Genomic DNA, 13,883 nt, shown 5'->3' with positions numbered 1-13,883 from the left:
AGTCATGACAAAAAAAACTCAAGTTACATCATTAAAGCAACTTTTATGTTTCATTAATGATGTTGTCCAGTCAATTTCACAACTGTTGTGACACAAATCTCAAGAATATCTGTCTTTTTTTTTTTCTTTTTCCTCAAATGAACATGAAAGATTCTTCTTTTGGCTGATTCTTCTGTCCAATCTGGTTAAAGAGCTGCTTCACTTAAAGGATAATAGATGTCCAGTGATGTAAAAACAGGATATGGATGAATGAATGAATGAAAAAGGAAACAATCAGAGGAGATGTAAACTAGAATATGATTCATTTCTACAGGCCTGGTGGATCTACTCACATGTGCACGTGCGGCGGCTGGAAGCGTCCCTGATTGATGTTGTAGAAGGTGAAGGCCTGAGTGGGGTTGGTGCTGTACTCATCCACCTCCACCGCCGTCCTGCTGCCTCGCTGGGTGTGTGACTGAGCCTGTGACTGCTGCCGCCTCACTGCCATGATCTCTGACAGGGTGAAGGCCATGGCACTGGTGACTGGAGAGGAGCGGCTGGAGGAGAGCGAGGTGTCAGGCCGAGCACGACAGGAGTTTAGCTAATTGGGTGTTTTTGCTCTAGGACGGTCAGTGGATTGTCCCGGCCTCAAACTCTCACTGAGCTCACAGTCACAGTGAGCTGAGGAGAGAACATCACTTCCTCCCTCTTCTTCTTCTTCTTCTTCTCTACAGCTTATCTGCACCTGAGAGGAACACAGCAGAGCAGAGCTGGCATGAAGTGTGTGTGATAAGAGTGGGAATTCGGAGAAATGGTGAAACAATCAGACTGAAAGAAAATTGCCAACAAAAATAATCAATTAATAGTTTAAGTCATTTATCAGGTTTCAAATGTGAGTGTGTGCTGCTTTTCTCAGTTTCATATCATTGTACAAATTGATTATCTTTTGGTTTTGGACTGTTGACTAAACAAGACATTTGAAGAAATCTCCTTGAACTTGTGATGGGCATCTTTCAGTATTTTATGACATAGACATACAATAAATTAGGGATGCACGATATTATCGGCATGTCATCGGTATCGGCTGAAATATCGGCATGTTGTTTCACCCTGACGGTCCCGGTGCTTCCTCCGCAGGCTCCACTTCACTCAGCTGCCTGTCAGACCAGCTGCTTCTTCTAGCAGAGGCTAGCTGGCTGTGCTTCCCTCCGGCCATGCTGCTGCTAACGCTCCGCTAGCCTCTCCGCTAACGTTAGCTGGGAGGCTAGCAGAGGCTAGCTGGCTGTGCTTCCCTCCGGCCATGCTGCTGTTAACGCTCTGCTAGCTTCTCAGCTAACGTTAGCTGGGAGGCTAGCAGAGGCTAGCTTGCTGTCCTTCCCTTCGGCCATGCTGATGCTAACACTCCGCTAGCCTCTCAGCTAACGTTAGCTGGAAGGCTAGCGTGCTGTGCTTCCCTCCGGCCGTGCTGCTGCTAACGTTAGCCCCGGCTCTCCGTTTGGATCCAACCGGAGCACCGAGCCCCGGTTTGTTATTCAGGTTAAAGTGGGAAGAAGCAGCTGAGTGAAGTGGAGCCTGCGGAGGAAGTAACGGAACCGTCAGGGTAAAATAGTCCCCGGAGGAGCTGCTATGTTCGGCTGCACAGATAGGAAACACCCTGGCTGATAGGATGTACCACTCTGTTTGGAAAAAACTTCTTCTTTTTGGTTTATAACGGCGGTTGGCAACCAGCGTTTTAGGTGCATTACCGCCACCTTCTGCTCCGGAGTGTGGACCAGAGATTAAATCCTACACATTGCTCCTGTCTGTCTAATAAACTCAAAGAAAACTCTACTGCTCCACACACTTGGCAGGTTCATTAAAGTTTTAATGCTGAGCTCCTGAACTCCAGTCTTACTAAGTTCTTCCTTCATATATTGTCTTTCTTGATCATACTTAGTACAATCTATGCTTGCATGCATAATAGTCTCCTCAGCCAGCTGGAAAAAAATATGTGCATATCTTGGTATCAGCATCGGCAATTGGCCACAATGAGTTGGAAATATCGGCATATCTGATATCGGCAAAAAATCCAATACCATGCATCCTTACAATATATCACTCAATCTAAAAGATTTCTAGATAACAAATACTAAATCCTCTGATTCCTAAGGATCATTTTACTCTGACATAATCAATGTCCTTTTTCAGTTTGTGTGTTACAGTGATTTAATATGGGAGTCTCTTCCAGTTTGTTTTGAAAAGGGTGTTCAGTCATGGCAGAAAGGACATGAAGTTCAAACCTGTGTGTGAATTTGACCAAACTGGAGAGGTTTAGTAAAAATGCACTGACAACTAACGATTATTATCATTATAGACACATTTGATGATTATTTTTTCTAAAGAATCAATTAATAAATTAGTCTCTAAAATGTAAAATAAACTGTGAGAAATGTCCATCACAGTTTCTGAAATCATCAGACTGTTTTGTCAGACCATCACTAAAAAACCAAAGATATTTAATTTACCATCACAGAGGACAACAAAAAGCTTTGGCATCTTTTGCTGGAAAAATAATTGCGATTATTTTTCTGTTGATCAACTAATGGATTAATCAACTAATCATTTTAGCTCTTAAACTGAGTATCAACCTCAGCAAAGTTCTTGCAACATCATTAAATCTTATTGTCAGGTGTGTAGGATAAAAAAAGACCTTGACTGAGAATCGCTGTACGTCACTTGTACTCACTTTATTAACAACATTTCAGTTCTTAGACCTTTATCAAGTACATTCATTTAATTAAACAACAACTGCACAATAAACAGTACAGCAACAAACCCTCTGTGTATAACCTTTTTCCCCTGGAGTCCACCAATCAGAGGACGCCAGCAGCACCTCCACACGCACACAAATAAAAATCAACAAGCTCCTCCATTTATGAACACTGTAAATTTAGAAATGTAATAGAATGATAGGAACATATCATACAATAGAAGAATCAAAGGACATTAATTTGCTTAAAAAAACACACACACAAATCAACCAAAGTAAAAAATAAAATATGATAAAAACTAATTAGTATTGGTATAAAAAGACAATATTCTTCCATAAAGGTTAAAGAAACTGTATCTACAATAACATAAAGAGAAATATCAAAGGACGCAATCATCATATTAAAATGATAAGATAATGAAAAGATAACCAATGTAATATTACAAAGGAGATCCATCTTATACAAACTGATTCAAACAATTGATTATCCATAGCCTGGCAGAGAATACATCAGAAAACTGGATATAAAAGGCAATGACACACCAAACTTTTGATTTGAAATCAAAACGGCTGATAAAACGACAGGACTGTGTGTTATTAGGAGCTGCGAGGTGAGCGCTGCATCCCCTCCAGCTACTGTAGCACCAGAGCATCTGTTGGCTCGGCTTAAATCTGATTTTTAAACCTGATGTTTTTTGTAATTAACATTTTCAATATATACAAACATAATGACACACAATACCAGTTGCTACAGTAAATCAATGAAAAATAAGTAACAGAACAAACAGAAGAAAACAAAACAAAATAAAGCAGGACAAACAAAATTAGCTCCAAGTACAATAAAAAACAAAGAGTAAACTGTGGAGACAAGTGAAAAATAAAATATATTTACTTCCTTTCTTTATATACATCAGAAACTTAGACCAAACTTCATAAAACTTTACTTGGTAATCATTAGATCTTCAAAAGAGGCATTGTCTGTCATCAATTTTAACCATTCAGCAAGATCTGGTTTTGTGTGGCTCTTCCGATGGTGGAAAACAATCCTTGAAGCGGTGATAAAACCTGCCAGTGCAAGCCCCAAATGTTGTTTGTATATACATGGTGGTGGGAGGGAGCGGTCTCCTAATAAGCACAGCTGGGGAGATTCTGGCAGTGGCCTATGCAACCACTCGCTGACAGTTTTAATTACTTGTTTCCATGAAGGAGAAACAAAAGAACATTCTCACATTAAATGAAGAAAAGAACCTGTTTCATTTGTACACTTCCAACAATAATTGTCATCCATGAGTCCATTTTTGGTATTTTAACTGGTGTATAATAATACCTGTGAATTATTTTGTAATGTGTAAATTTTCCCAACGTATCTCTAACTGACCAGCTGACATCTGCTACCATATTTTCCATTTATCTGCTTCTATGTTTGAGTTCAGATCTCTTTCCCATATCTTTTTTAAGTTTTCACAGTTACCATACAGTGTTTGCCATCATTTTATAAAAGACTGACTAATCGTATTAATTGGTTGTTCCAAATTGATGATTATCCTTGCTTATATTTAGAGATATGTAACAATTTCTGAGTTTTTATCCATGTCTCTCTGGAATGCTCCCAGATTGGGTCGTTATGTACTTGCTTGATACATTTCTCTGTGACGATGCCTCTATCGGCTCCAAAGAGGCAGCAAGTTCATTTTCTATCTGCATCCATGCAAGTTCATTAGTATTTCCATTATTCCAATGTTTAGCCAATTTTGTCATTTCAAATGATATTCCATACAACTCTACATGTGGTAATCCCAGATAATTAAACCGAGGTGCAATTACCATTTTTATTATGCTTATCTTTCCCCATAAACTCTGATTTATTAGTTTCCATCTATCTAATTTTGTTTTAATCTTTTGAAGTAGCGGAGACATATTAATTTGCATTATACTGGTAAGATCTGCACAAAGTTTTAACCCAAGGTATACCATTCCTGTATCTATCCATCTGAATTACAGTGAACTAATTACTCCCCTATGACAAGTTCTCGATACTGGAATTACCTCAGTCTTTCGCCAATTAATTTTGTAACTTGATATCTTTGAATATGTTTCAAATAAACCTAATAATATAGGGGCTGAAGAGGTAGGGTCTGTGGATAGCCACAAAATGTCATCTGCATAAAGAAACAGCTTGTGCTCTCTTCCTCCAGCTTTAACCCCACCAGTCTTTGGGTTCGATCTAACAGCTACTGCAAGAGGTTCAAGAAATAACAATAATGGAGAGAGCGGCTCTCCCTGCTTTGTGCCCCATGACAGCTTGAAGGAGGGTGATATCAATCCCTGTGGGTCTGCATATATCACTCTAATCCAATTTAAGAACCCAAAAGTTTTCATAGTATGCAACAAAAAAACCCTGCTCCTCATAGTCGAAAGCCTTCTCCGCATCTAGGAAGAAGGACACGATTGGAGCATCGTCCTCCCTGCTTAACCACATCAAGTGAAGCAATCTTCTGAGGTTATCAGACCTTACACTTATAAATCCAACCTGATCTGAATGTATAATGTCTAGCAGGATATGCTGTAGGCGCATAGCCAATACTAGGGTGACCAGATGAGAGTGGATGAAGCTGGGGACAGGGGAGTTTGGGGTGGGTGTGGTCACCTAGCCACGGTGGGTGTGGCCTCCGGTACATTACATTCAGTGTCAACATACAGTAAAACATGTGAAAGTCAAAATGTTTTATTTTTGTTCATGAAGTCAAATGTCTGTCATTAGGAAAAAGAAACACAATGGCTGTGTTGTATGTGACAGTATGTAAATCATTATCTGTTACATCAAATTTTTTAATTCAATTCAATTCAATTTTCTTTTATTCATTCTATCAGGATGGTTTAATTTCCCTCCATGAATGTTTTAATTCAGCAACATAGCTATGCGTCGCTGCTATGTGTAGTTGTAAATTACTGTGCACGGCTAAAAAAAACTACACCAGCCATAATCCATGTAGGCGACGGTTTCCCCGTCTGTGGGAAACACCAAAAGAATGTTTCACAATGATCAGCAATTAATGTTTAATTAGGCTATAACTAATCAAAACTCAGGTTTAGTCTAATTTTCAGGAGAAACAGGACAGGATTCCAGATTCAGGACAACCGCTCATAATGGGGAGTCCGGTCACCGTAGCCAATACCTTAGTTAGTATTTTGCCTGTAGCTGGTTGGATCATGTGGGTCCTTCCCTTTTTTGAGGATCACTGAAATTGCTGACTCATTGAATGTACTGGGTAACTCACCCGTTAATGTAGCCTCAGAATATACCTCTGTAAAGATAGGTGTCAGAATATCAATGTAGTTCTTATAATATTCAACAGAGAAGCCATCTAACCCAGGAGCCTTTCCTGACTTCATTAATTTAATAGCTTTCCTAACTTTATCCTCTGTAATTGGAGCGTCCAAAGTTTCTACTTGATTAGTCGACAGCCTAGGGAGATCAATCCTCGAAAACCATGCATTCCTTTCTTCAGTATTAACAAAAGTGTTTGAAGTATACAGATGTGAGTAGAACTTTTTAAAGACTTGATTAATTTCCTGAGGTTTAGTCACCACTTGTCCAGATTCATCCTTAATACCTGATATAATGTATGTGGCTTCCTTTTGATTTAACTGTCTTGCCAGCAATTTTCCTGACTTTTCTCCACTTTTGTAGCAATTCATTTTGAGTCTAAATATGGCAAATTCAGCTTTCTTATTATACATCTCATTTAACACATATTTAATATCACATATCTGCTTCAATAAGGTCTCACTATACTTTTCAGATAAACTTTTTTTCCTTTTGCTTTAACTTAATTTCCTTTAATTTTTCTGACTTTCTCCCTATTTTCTTTCTTCAGCTTTGATGTATGGGCTATGATTTTGTACCTAATAAATGTCTTGCAGGTCTCCCAGATGGAACATATCCTTTCAGTAAAAAAAATTGTTGAAGTTCTTCAGATAATTGTTTAAATGTTGGGCCTTGAGATTAAGTCTCCACCTACTACTCCTCACTCTTATCCATTGTTAGGCACAGCTCCACTGTAGCACCGTCTGTTAATGCTGTGACCCCTGTTCTACTATCCATAATAGACTCAATCATGCTTTTGGATACTAAAAGATAATCTACCGTATTTTCTCTAATAGTGGCTGCGGCCTTTATTTACCTCAACTGCAAAGGGTACCAGGCCTTTATTGGAAGCAGGCTTATATTAGAGAGAGGCCTTTATTTCTAATTTTCATTGTTTGATAAGTATATTTAATCATATTTTAGTACGAAGTCTCCTTGTTTTCTGATCTGCTTCTGTTTGCTCTGTTAAAGTGCATTACCAGTAATTACAGTAATCGACTTACTCCGATGTGGTGGCAGTGCACCACTTAGCTGTAGCATGTGGTAGCATGCTCATGGATGTATGCTCATATAAAATATGCACTGTAATCTCCATATTTAAGCGATATTGCGTTTCCTCCACCTCCCTTCCCTCTCTGTATCGGCTTTGAGTGAAAATAGCAAGTATATTGTTGAATTTATTAAATTAAAGTGATGGAAATGTAGCCTACGTTAGAGGCCTCTGCATGTAGCGCCTACTCATAGAACTGGAGTTACATCCAGGTAACTACTATTTAACTGGCATGCACATTATATAACAGGCACCAGGAGTTTATCCAACCTTGTTTTCTCCCTTGCCTGTATTTAGGGCCTTTAACTGTTCATGTTGACTACGCCCCTGGCCATTATCGGAGACCAGGCTACCAGGCCCAGGTTCTTTATAAGCTGATGTATTGCAAGTCTATCCTTTGGAACTTTACGAGAATACATTGCCCTGTCCTTTATAGCATCCAGAATCTGATTAAATGCCCAATATTATATGTCTATTCTCAACTGCCCAGACAATCTTAACTTAATAGAACATAATGGAAAAAAAAATCTGCATCCTCCTGACTTGGAGCATATACTGTATATTAGAGATTGATCCTCTACCCAATAACAATCCTCCCTTCATTATCCCTGTGTTCTTTCAGCAATACAAAGTTCTCTTGAATTTGGCAGTTTCTAAATTTGTCCGATGTGTTTCTTGTATGAATGCAACATCTGCCTGTTGCGATTTGAGATAGAGCTGACACCTTTTTTTTTTTTTTTTTTTTAGCTTAACAGGATTCTGAGCTCCTTTAATATTCCATGAAATCACCCTAAAATCACTATTCATATTTTTTCTCCATCATGTTCTTTCCATCTTCATAATGACCATGTACTTTTGCCCCTCTGTTCCAAAGATGTTCCATCTTGTTTTCAGACACATAAACATTAACTACTAGCAACATCATGAGAAACCAATACATACAAAAACCAAAAAATGATTGGTGTACACTGGGCAAAGATACCCCCATCTAAATAAAGACAGGAGGAGATAGTGGTGGCAAGTTCAGCAGGCTACAGTCCAAGTAGGACTGTATACTGATTCTGGCCCTTAGTAAGGCACTTAATGATCTAAAACTTAAATCAGCCCACATCGATAGTCACTAATAAAGAATGAGCAGGTGATCAAATGGCTGCAGATGACAGCTGTTCATATGATAGGGGCCCCAGTCAGTAACAAGTTCAAATAGTCACCGCTCCATCAGAGCAGGAGTTCTTAGGTATAATACTTTGCTCTTTTTGGTGATGAATTCCAGTGCTTTGCGATGGTCCTCAGAACTCATCCGCTTCCCTTTCCATGAAAACCACAGTACAGTGGGGAAGGTCAGTGTGTAGCGAATATCCATCGTGAGTAGTTTCCTCCGAACTTAGGTAAACTTCTTCCTCCTGTCGGCCACATCCTTGGTCACGTCTGGGAAAAAGGAAATTCTCCTGCCATGCCACTTTATTTCTGTTTTGTTCTTGTATTTCTCTCTCACTGCAGCTATCACCCGTTCACGTTCCAGAAATGTTTGGAATCTCATGATGATAGGTCTCAGAGGACGGTCCTCATCTGGAATGGGCGCCAGCGACCTAGCTAAGTTCATTCTTAGCTAGTTAGTTCATTCTTAGCCTAGTTCATTCTTAGCTAGGACCTCTGCAACCAGCTGCCTGGTATACTCCAGCAGCTTGCCACCCTCCAGCTGTTCCTTAACTCCCATTAGCCGCATGTTGAGTCGTCTGTCCCGGTTCGCTGCATCTTGCACTGCTCTCTCTAGCTCATCACGTTGTTTAGAAGTGTTTAGCAGCTCAGTGCTTAACCGACCATTCTCACTCCCTAGATCCATTATCTGACCGTCTGTCTCATCCAGTCTCTCAAAAATAGCAGTAATATCCATGCTTACTTTAGCCTGTGAGGTTTTTACTGGGGAAACATCCTCCTGCAGTTATTTGAGAATGTTGCTGAGTTGTGACATCTCTTGCACTGCTTTTTCCAAAGTCGCTTGAAGTTCTGTGAGAGCATTTGATGCGATAACTGGAGCTCTTGAGTTGGGGTGAGCCATTCCTACAACTTTCAGCATCGTCCCACTAGCCATGCTAGCATAGTTCATCCCGTGCTTAGCTGTTCGAGACTTCGAGATTGTAGCAGCCATTGATAAAAAACAGTTTTCAAAAATTACACCAAGTGATTATAAAAACAAGAACACCAGTTTTAGATGGTTAAATTAGGCCTTTAGTGATCGAATTCAAAGGAGGAAATGTGCAAATTTTCTGGAGATATGTTCTAGGCAACCATCTTGGTAGTCAGACCCATGTGACTTATTGTTTAAACCTGATGTTAACATTGGAGTCATACAGGCAGCCTGAGCGGAACATTTTCACCTTGAAAAACTGCTGTTATGCATAATGTCAGACTGCACGTTGTAGTTCCAGAGCCTGAATGATTTATTATTTACAAATGTATTTTTCTGTATGTGCTGTAATGCATAATGTGTTCTTTTTATTTGAATGTTTGCTCAGACAATATATAAGAATAAATAGAATTGATAAAAATCCTTTCAATGTCTGTCCCTGGTGTGTGAGGCCTGTGTGTGTGTGTGTGTGTGTGTGTGTGTGTGTCGCCCATTCATCTCTGCAGCTCATTTTTCGGAGGCTCTGGCAACTGCTGGGAGAGAGCAGAGCTGCTTAGAGGTGCTGAGATGACGGGGATGCTGGGAGACGGAGGTGATAATTTGGGGACAGGCGGGTTTGGCAAAGTCCGCCTCGACTGCCGTTCGATGTCAGCGTGCCATCTCGATTCCTCATTCCCCGGCAACCTCACACGGTGACAGCACACTGACGTGACAGATACACACTTCACACTTCACACCGACCGCGGTTGTTTGTCACGGGCAAATCCCAGCATGCTCAGTGTATGTGTTTCAGGAGCACATACAGTACATGTGTGCGTTCCGCGTGCACCCAGGTTGATGTGTGTGCAGGCCTGGGCGTGCATATTTCAATGTGTTTCTGTTGTCATGAATGTGACAGTGACAGCGCCTCACATTCATGCCAGTGTGAGACAGAAACATGCATTAGCAGATGCTGGGAGATTATAACACATTGAGCTCATGTGCGGTTTTTCAGATAATGTAGGTTACACAGGACATGCTCATCATCACCTTCCTCAGCTTAACTTTAACAGCAGCCTCTGTTTACTTTCTACACAAATGTCACTTTCATTCTATCTGGAGTAAACATAAGTTCTATTTCATTTCTTTTGACCGTCTGAAAATTTTACCTGAAGATGCCATAGTATACGCACACACACATACACACAAACGCAAATTTTAATCAAATCTGAATCCATTTATCACATTTAAATCCTTTCAGATATTTTATTGAATCCATTTAGTTTAAGCTTTCAACATATGTAACAGCTAAAAATACTTTTACTGTATCTGTACTTTTTGTCGTGGCTGTTACATGATTACATGTTTGTTATGTGATCCGGTTAAACCTGCTGATGAAATGAGAAGCCTGCTAACCTTATGTGATGTTGACCTTATGTTTTCGACAGTGCAAATAAAAAAAAAGAGCAAAAGAGACAAAATATTTGGGAAGACATTTCTAAGCCTCTGAGCTCAGAGATCTGGATATTTGGACCTGGATCTAGGATGAAACATCCTGCTGTGGTTCAGATGTGTTTCAGCACTGAGAGCCAAATACACAATGAAGATTAAGTGCGAGACATTATGCGGCCAGTGTAGAAAGCTACATGAATTCAAATTGAAATGTTCCATCAGATGCTTATAGACAGCCTGTTTGTGTTAAATAAAGAACTTAATGTCTAAATCAAATGATGTCCTGAATCCAATTTTTATAACTTTCCGAAACAAATAAATCAACAAATACCACTTTATGCGTTGACTAGCCATGTATGTGTACGTCATTATCCACATTTGTAGGAGTCATTACTTCGAGACTGCAAACACGCATAAGCCACAGGAGAGAAATAAGAGAGGCAGATGGAGCAGGAGGAGGTTCCAGCTTCTCATATTTCAGAAGCTGGAACCAGATCTTTTTTTTTTTTCTTAAAATATGAATCAAAATGATGAATCGATTATCAAAACGGTTGCTGATTAATTCAGCAGTTGGCAACTAATTGATTAATCGACTAATCGTCGCAGCTCTACGTGACATGTTGTACAAGCGAGCAGACTGAAGCTTCAGTCATCCAGATGCAGAACAGCTGGTGATCGGAGGAAGTGAACGAGTTAGAGATGAAACTGCGGTTCAAATTAGGATCCTCATCAGAAGATACCAAGAATAAACACTCATATATAGAGTACATGTGCCAAACATGTTACCAACCATGTCAAAGGTGACTGACACTCAACCTCAGCAGCAAAGATGCACTTCATAAACCACAGTTACATCAGTAAGTCTCAGCTATAACTCCAGATGTATCTAATTATATTAGTTTTATTAATGCATGACAAAATACAACATTGTTATAAGTTCAGTATACACAAGCTTCTGTTTTTTAAAAGAGCAGATTACACTCTGCAGTACTATCTGCATGGAATGAAAGAATATCACTATATTTTTTGTGAGAGATGGGTCACAAAAGAAGCCACTAGAGTCTGAAGCATCTGTTTCATACGCTCACAGGCCTTCAGGCATACGAGGCTTATATCCCCTGTGAAAAATCATTCTCTCATGCTTTTTGTCTTCTCTGTGAGATCCTCATGGAGTAGAAAAAAAAACAACAAAACGTGGCATTGAGTCTATTGTGAAGCCTGACCGATATAATCTATAGAGTTGTCTTTATGTGAAATCATTTTTTCAGAGCATGAAGGTGTGTGTTACTGGCCAGAGGAAATATATTACAATCACTTTTCTTCTGGTATAGAGTGTTGACACAACTCTATCCACACATCCACAATGATAGCTTTAAAAAAAAATCATATTCAAGAGCAAGAGCATTTAATTCAGATTCAGCACTAAAACATCCAAAGGGAAATGTTTATCTAACGTGCATTATTTTTTAATGTGCGAACACGTCAACAGGCAGTATTCATCTGACCCAAACCGCCACCTGAAAGTCAAACTGTAGACTTTTTGCGCTTCTGTAAGCAGAATCTCAAGCCCTCCTCTATCAGTGTCTGTTATTGACATGAATGACCGAGTCCTTTGACTCTGTGTCAAGAAATGTTAGTGGCAATCACAGAGGGAGCAGCTTAGGGGCCCCTGGATCACATAAGGGCCCCCCTTGACTGTTTTCTAACCAACAATAGAGAAGAGAAGAGAAGAGAAGAGAAGAGAAGAGAAGAGAAGAGAAGAGAAGAGAGGAGAAGAGAAGCCTCTGGCAGCAACAGTGTGAGCGTGCTGTACTGGATGCTGGATGCTGGTGCGGCTGTGGAGAGGTTGATAAATGCAGAAACATAAGAGAAGCTGTCTGATTGATGCTCTCTCCTCTCGGGCACATTCTCGTATTTAACAAGCGGCCGTCACATTAGACTGTGAGCCAATCTTCTCTGCTTATTCGCTGGTTTTCGGCTACATATGGACACACACAGAAAATTAAAGTGCATCTGAGTGTGGCGCTGAGTTACTGTATCTGTTTTATACGCGCAGTATAGCCTGGAGATCTTTGTGTGTGTTGGTCTAATTTGGATCCACAGCTGTGTGAAATATGCAGAATCCACAAACTATAGGGTGATTCCATCTGAAGTGAAAAAAATATGAGACATATTCCAACCAATGTGGAAAAATTATGCACAAATAATCAGAACAGAAGGTTTTTTTGGAACATATAAAATTTCCCTTTTTACTATATTTACTTTGATAACTGTTTTAATCTGGCTTAATTCACGTTTTAATCACCCACAAACAAATTGTTTTAAGTAATTAGTGTGCAGGCAGAGTTTTACCAACTGTAACTCTTTAATTAAAAGCCAGATATTAAATCCTTGCAGTTGAATTATCTTAAGAGCTCCTGAGAATTATCAGCTTCTCGCACATTTTGCAGAAGTTTCCCTCCACTCATGAGAGCTGATTCTGCAGTCTGCCCTCTGTGTGTAACTGAACTAATAAAAAACTTTGCAGCCATTTGGTCCCACAGGCTGCTCCGACTGTCTCTCTCTCAGACATGCGGGGTGTTTTGAAGCTCCACTGAGTCTCTGCACCCTGTACTGTACCCTGAGACTTTGCCCTTTGGATGTGGTGCTACTGAAATCTGATCTACCATAAAAGCGTTCCGGTGAGCCCTGCTGGTAAGTGTTATGTCGGGGTGGGGGGGGGGGACGTGAATGCATGCCTTTATTAAAATCCAGACTAGTCAAGCGACCACTGAGTCCCCCCCCCCCCCCTCCCTCCTTCACATGTGACAGAAAACAGGTCCAGAGCTGAGATTAACCCGGGAATACGCAGCGCGGAGCGGGTTTAACGCATATCTCTGCTCCGGTTCTTGCATGCATGAGTGGACACCTTTGTATAAATGCACCTAAAAACATAAAGAGGAGTCAACTTACCGGCTGTTGTGTGGTCAGCTGCAGGGCTGCTCTGCGCGGTGATGATGGATGTGGAGAGAGGAGGAAGGTGTCTGCGCTGCGAGAGAGACGCGCTGGTCAGTTTGAATGCGCACCCCGTGGTGCACCGGAGGAGCGTCGTGGAGAGATCCTCCTCTCTCTCTCTCTCTCTCTCTCTCTCTCTCTCTTTCTCTCTCTCTCTCTCTCTCTCTCTCAGATCAGTCCTGCC

The 13,883-nt window shown here is 40.4% G+C and overlaps 1 protein-coding gene across 2 annotated transcripts in view; it reads right to left on the bottom strand.

Moving 5' to 3' along the window:
• Positions 1-13,883, bottom strand: part of mpped1 (metallophosphoesterase domain containing 1) — a 92,788-nt gene extending 78,905 nt beyond the window's left edge. Inside the window, exons 1-2 of one of the 2 annotated variants that reach the window (XM_044343784.1) lie at positions 13,658-13,883; positions 333-724 (exon numbers count right to left, since the gene is read on the bottom strand). In XM_044343784.1, coding sequence (XP_044199719.1) covers positions 333-511 — 179 coding nt within the window. In that variant the 5' untranslated portion in view covers positions 512-724; positions 13,658-13,883. Of the gene's footprint in view, positions 1-332; positions 1,070-13,657 lie in introns of those variants that run through there. The other variant, XM_044343783.1, reaches the window with a different exon arrangement.

This window comes from Thunnus albacares, chromosome 23 (assembly GCF_914725855.1).
Source record: "Thunnus albacares chromosome 23, fThuAlb1.1, whole genome shotgun sequence".
NCBI classification, from domain to species: Eukaryota; Metazoa; Chordata; class Actinopteri; order Scombriformes; family Scombridae; genus Thunnus; species Thunnus albacares.
The sequence above is the reverse complement of the archived record's forward strand: the minus strand, read 5'-3'. Positions and strand labels throughout refer to the sequence as shown.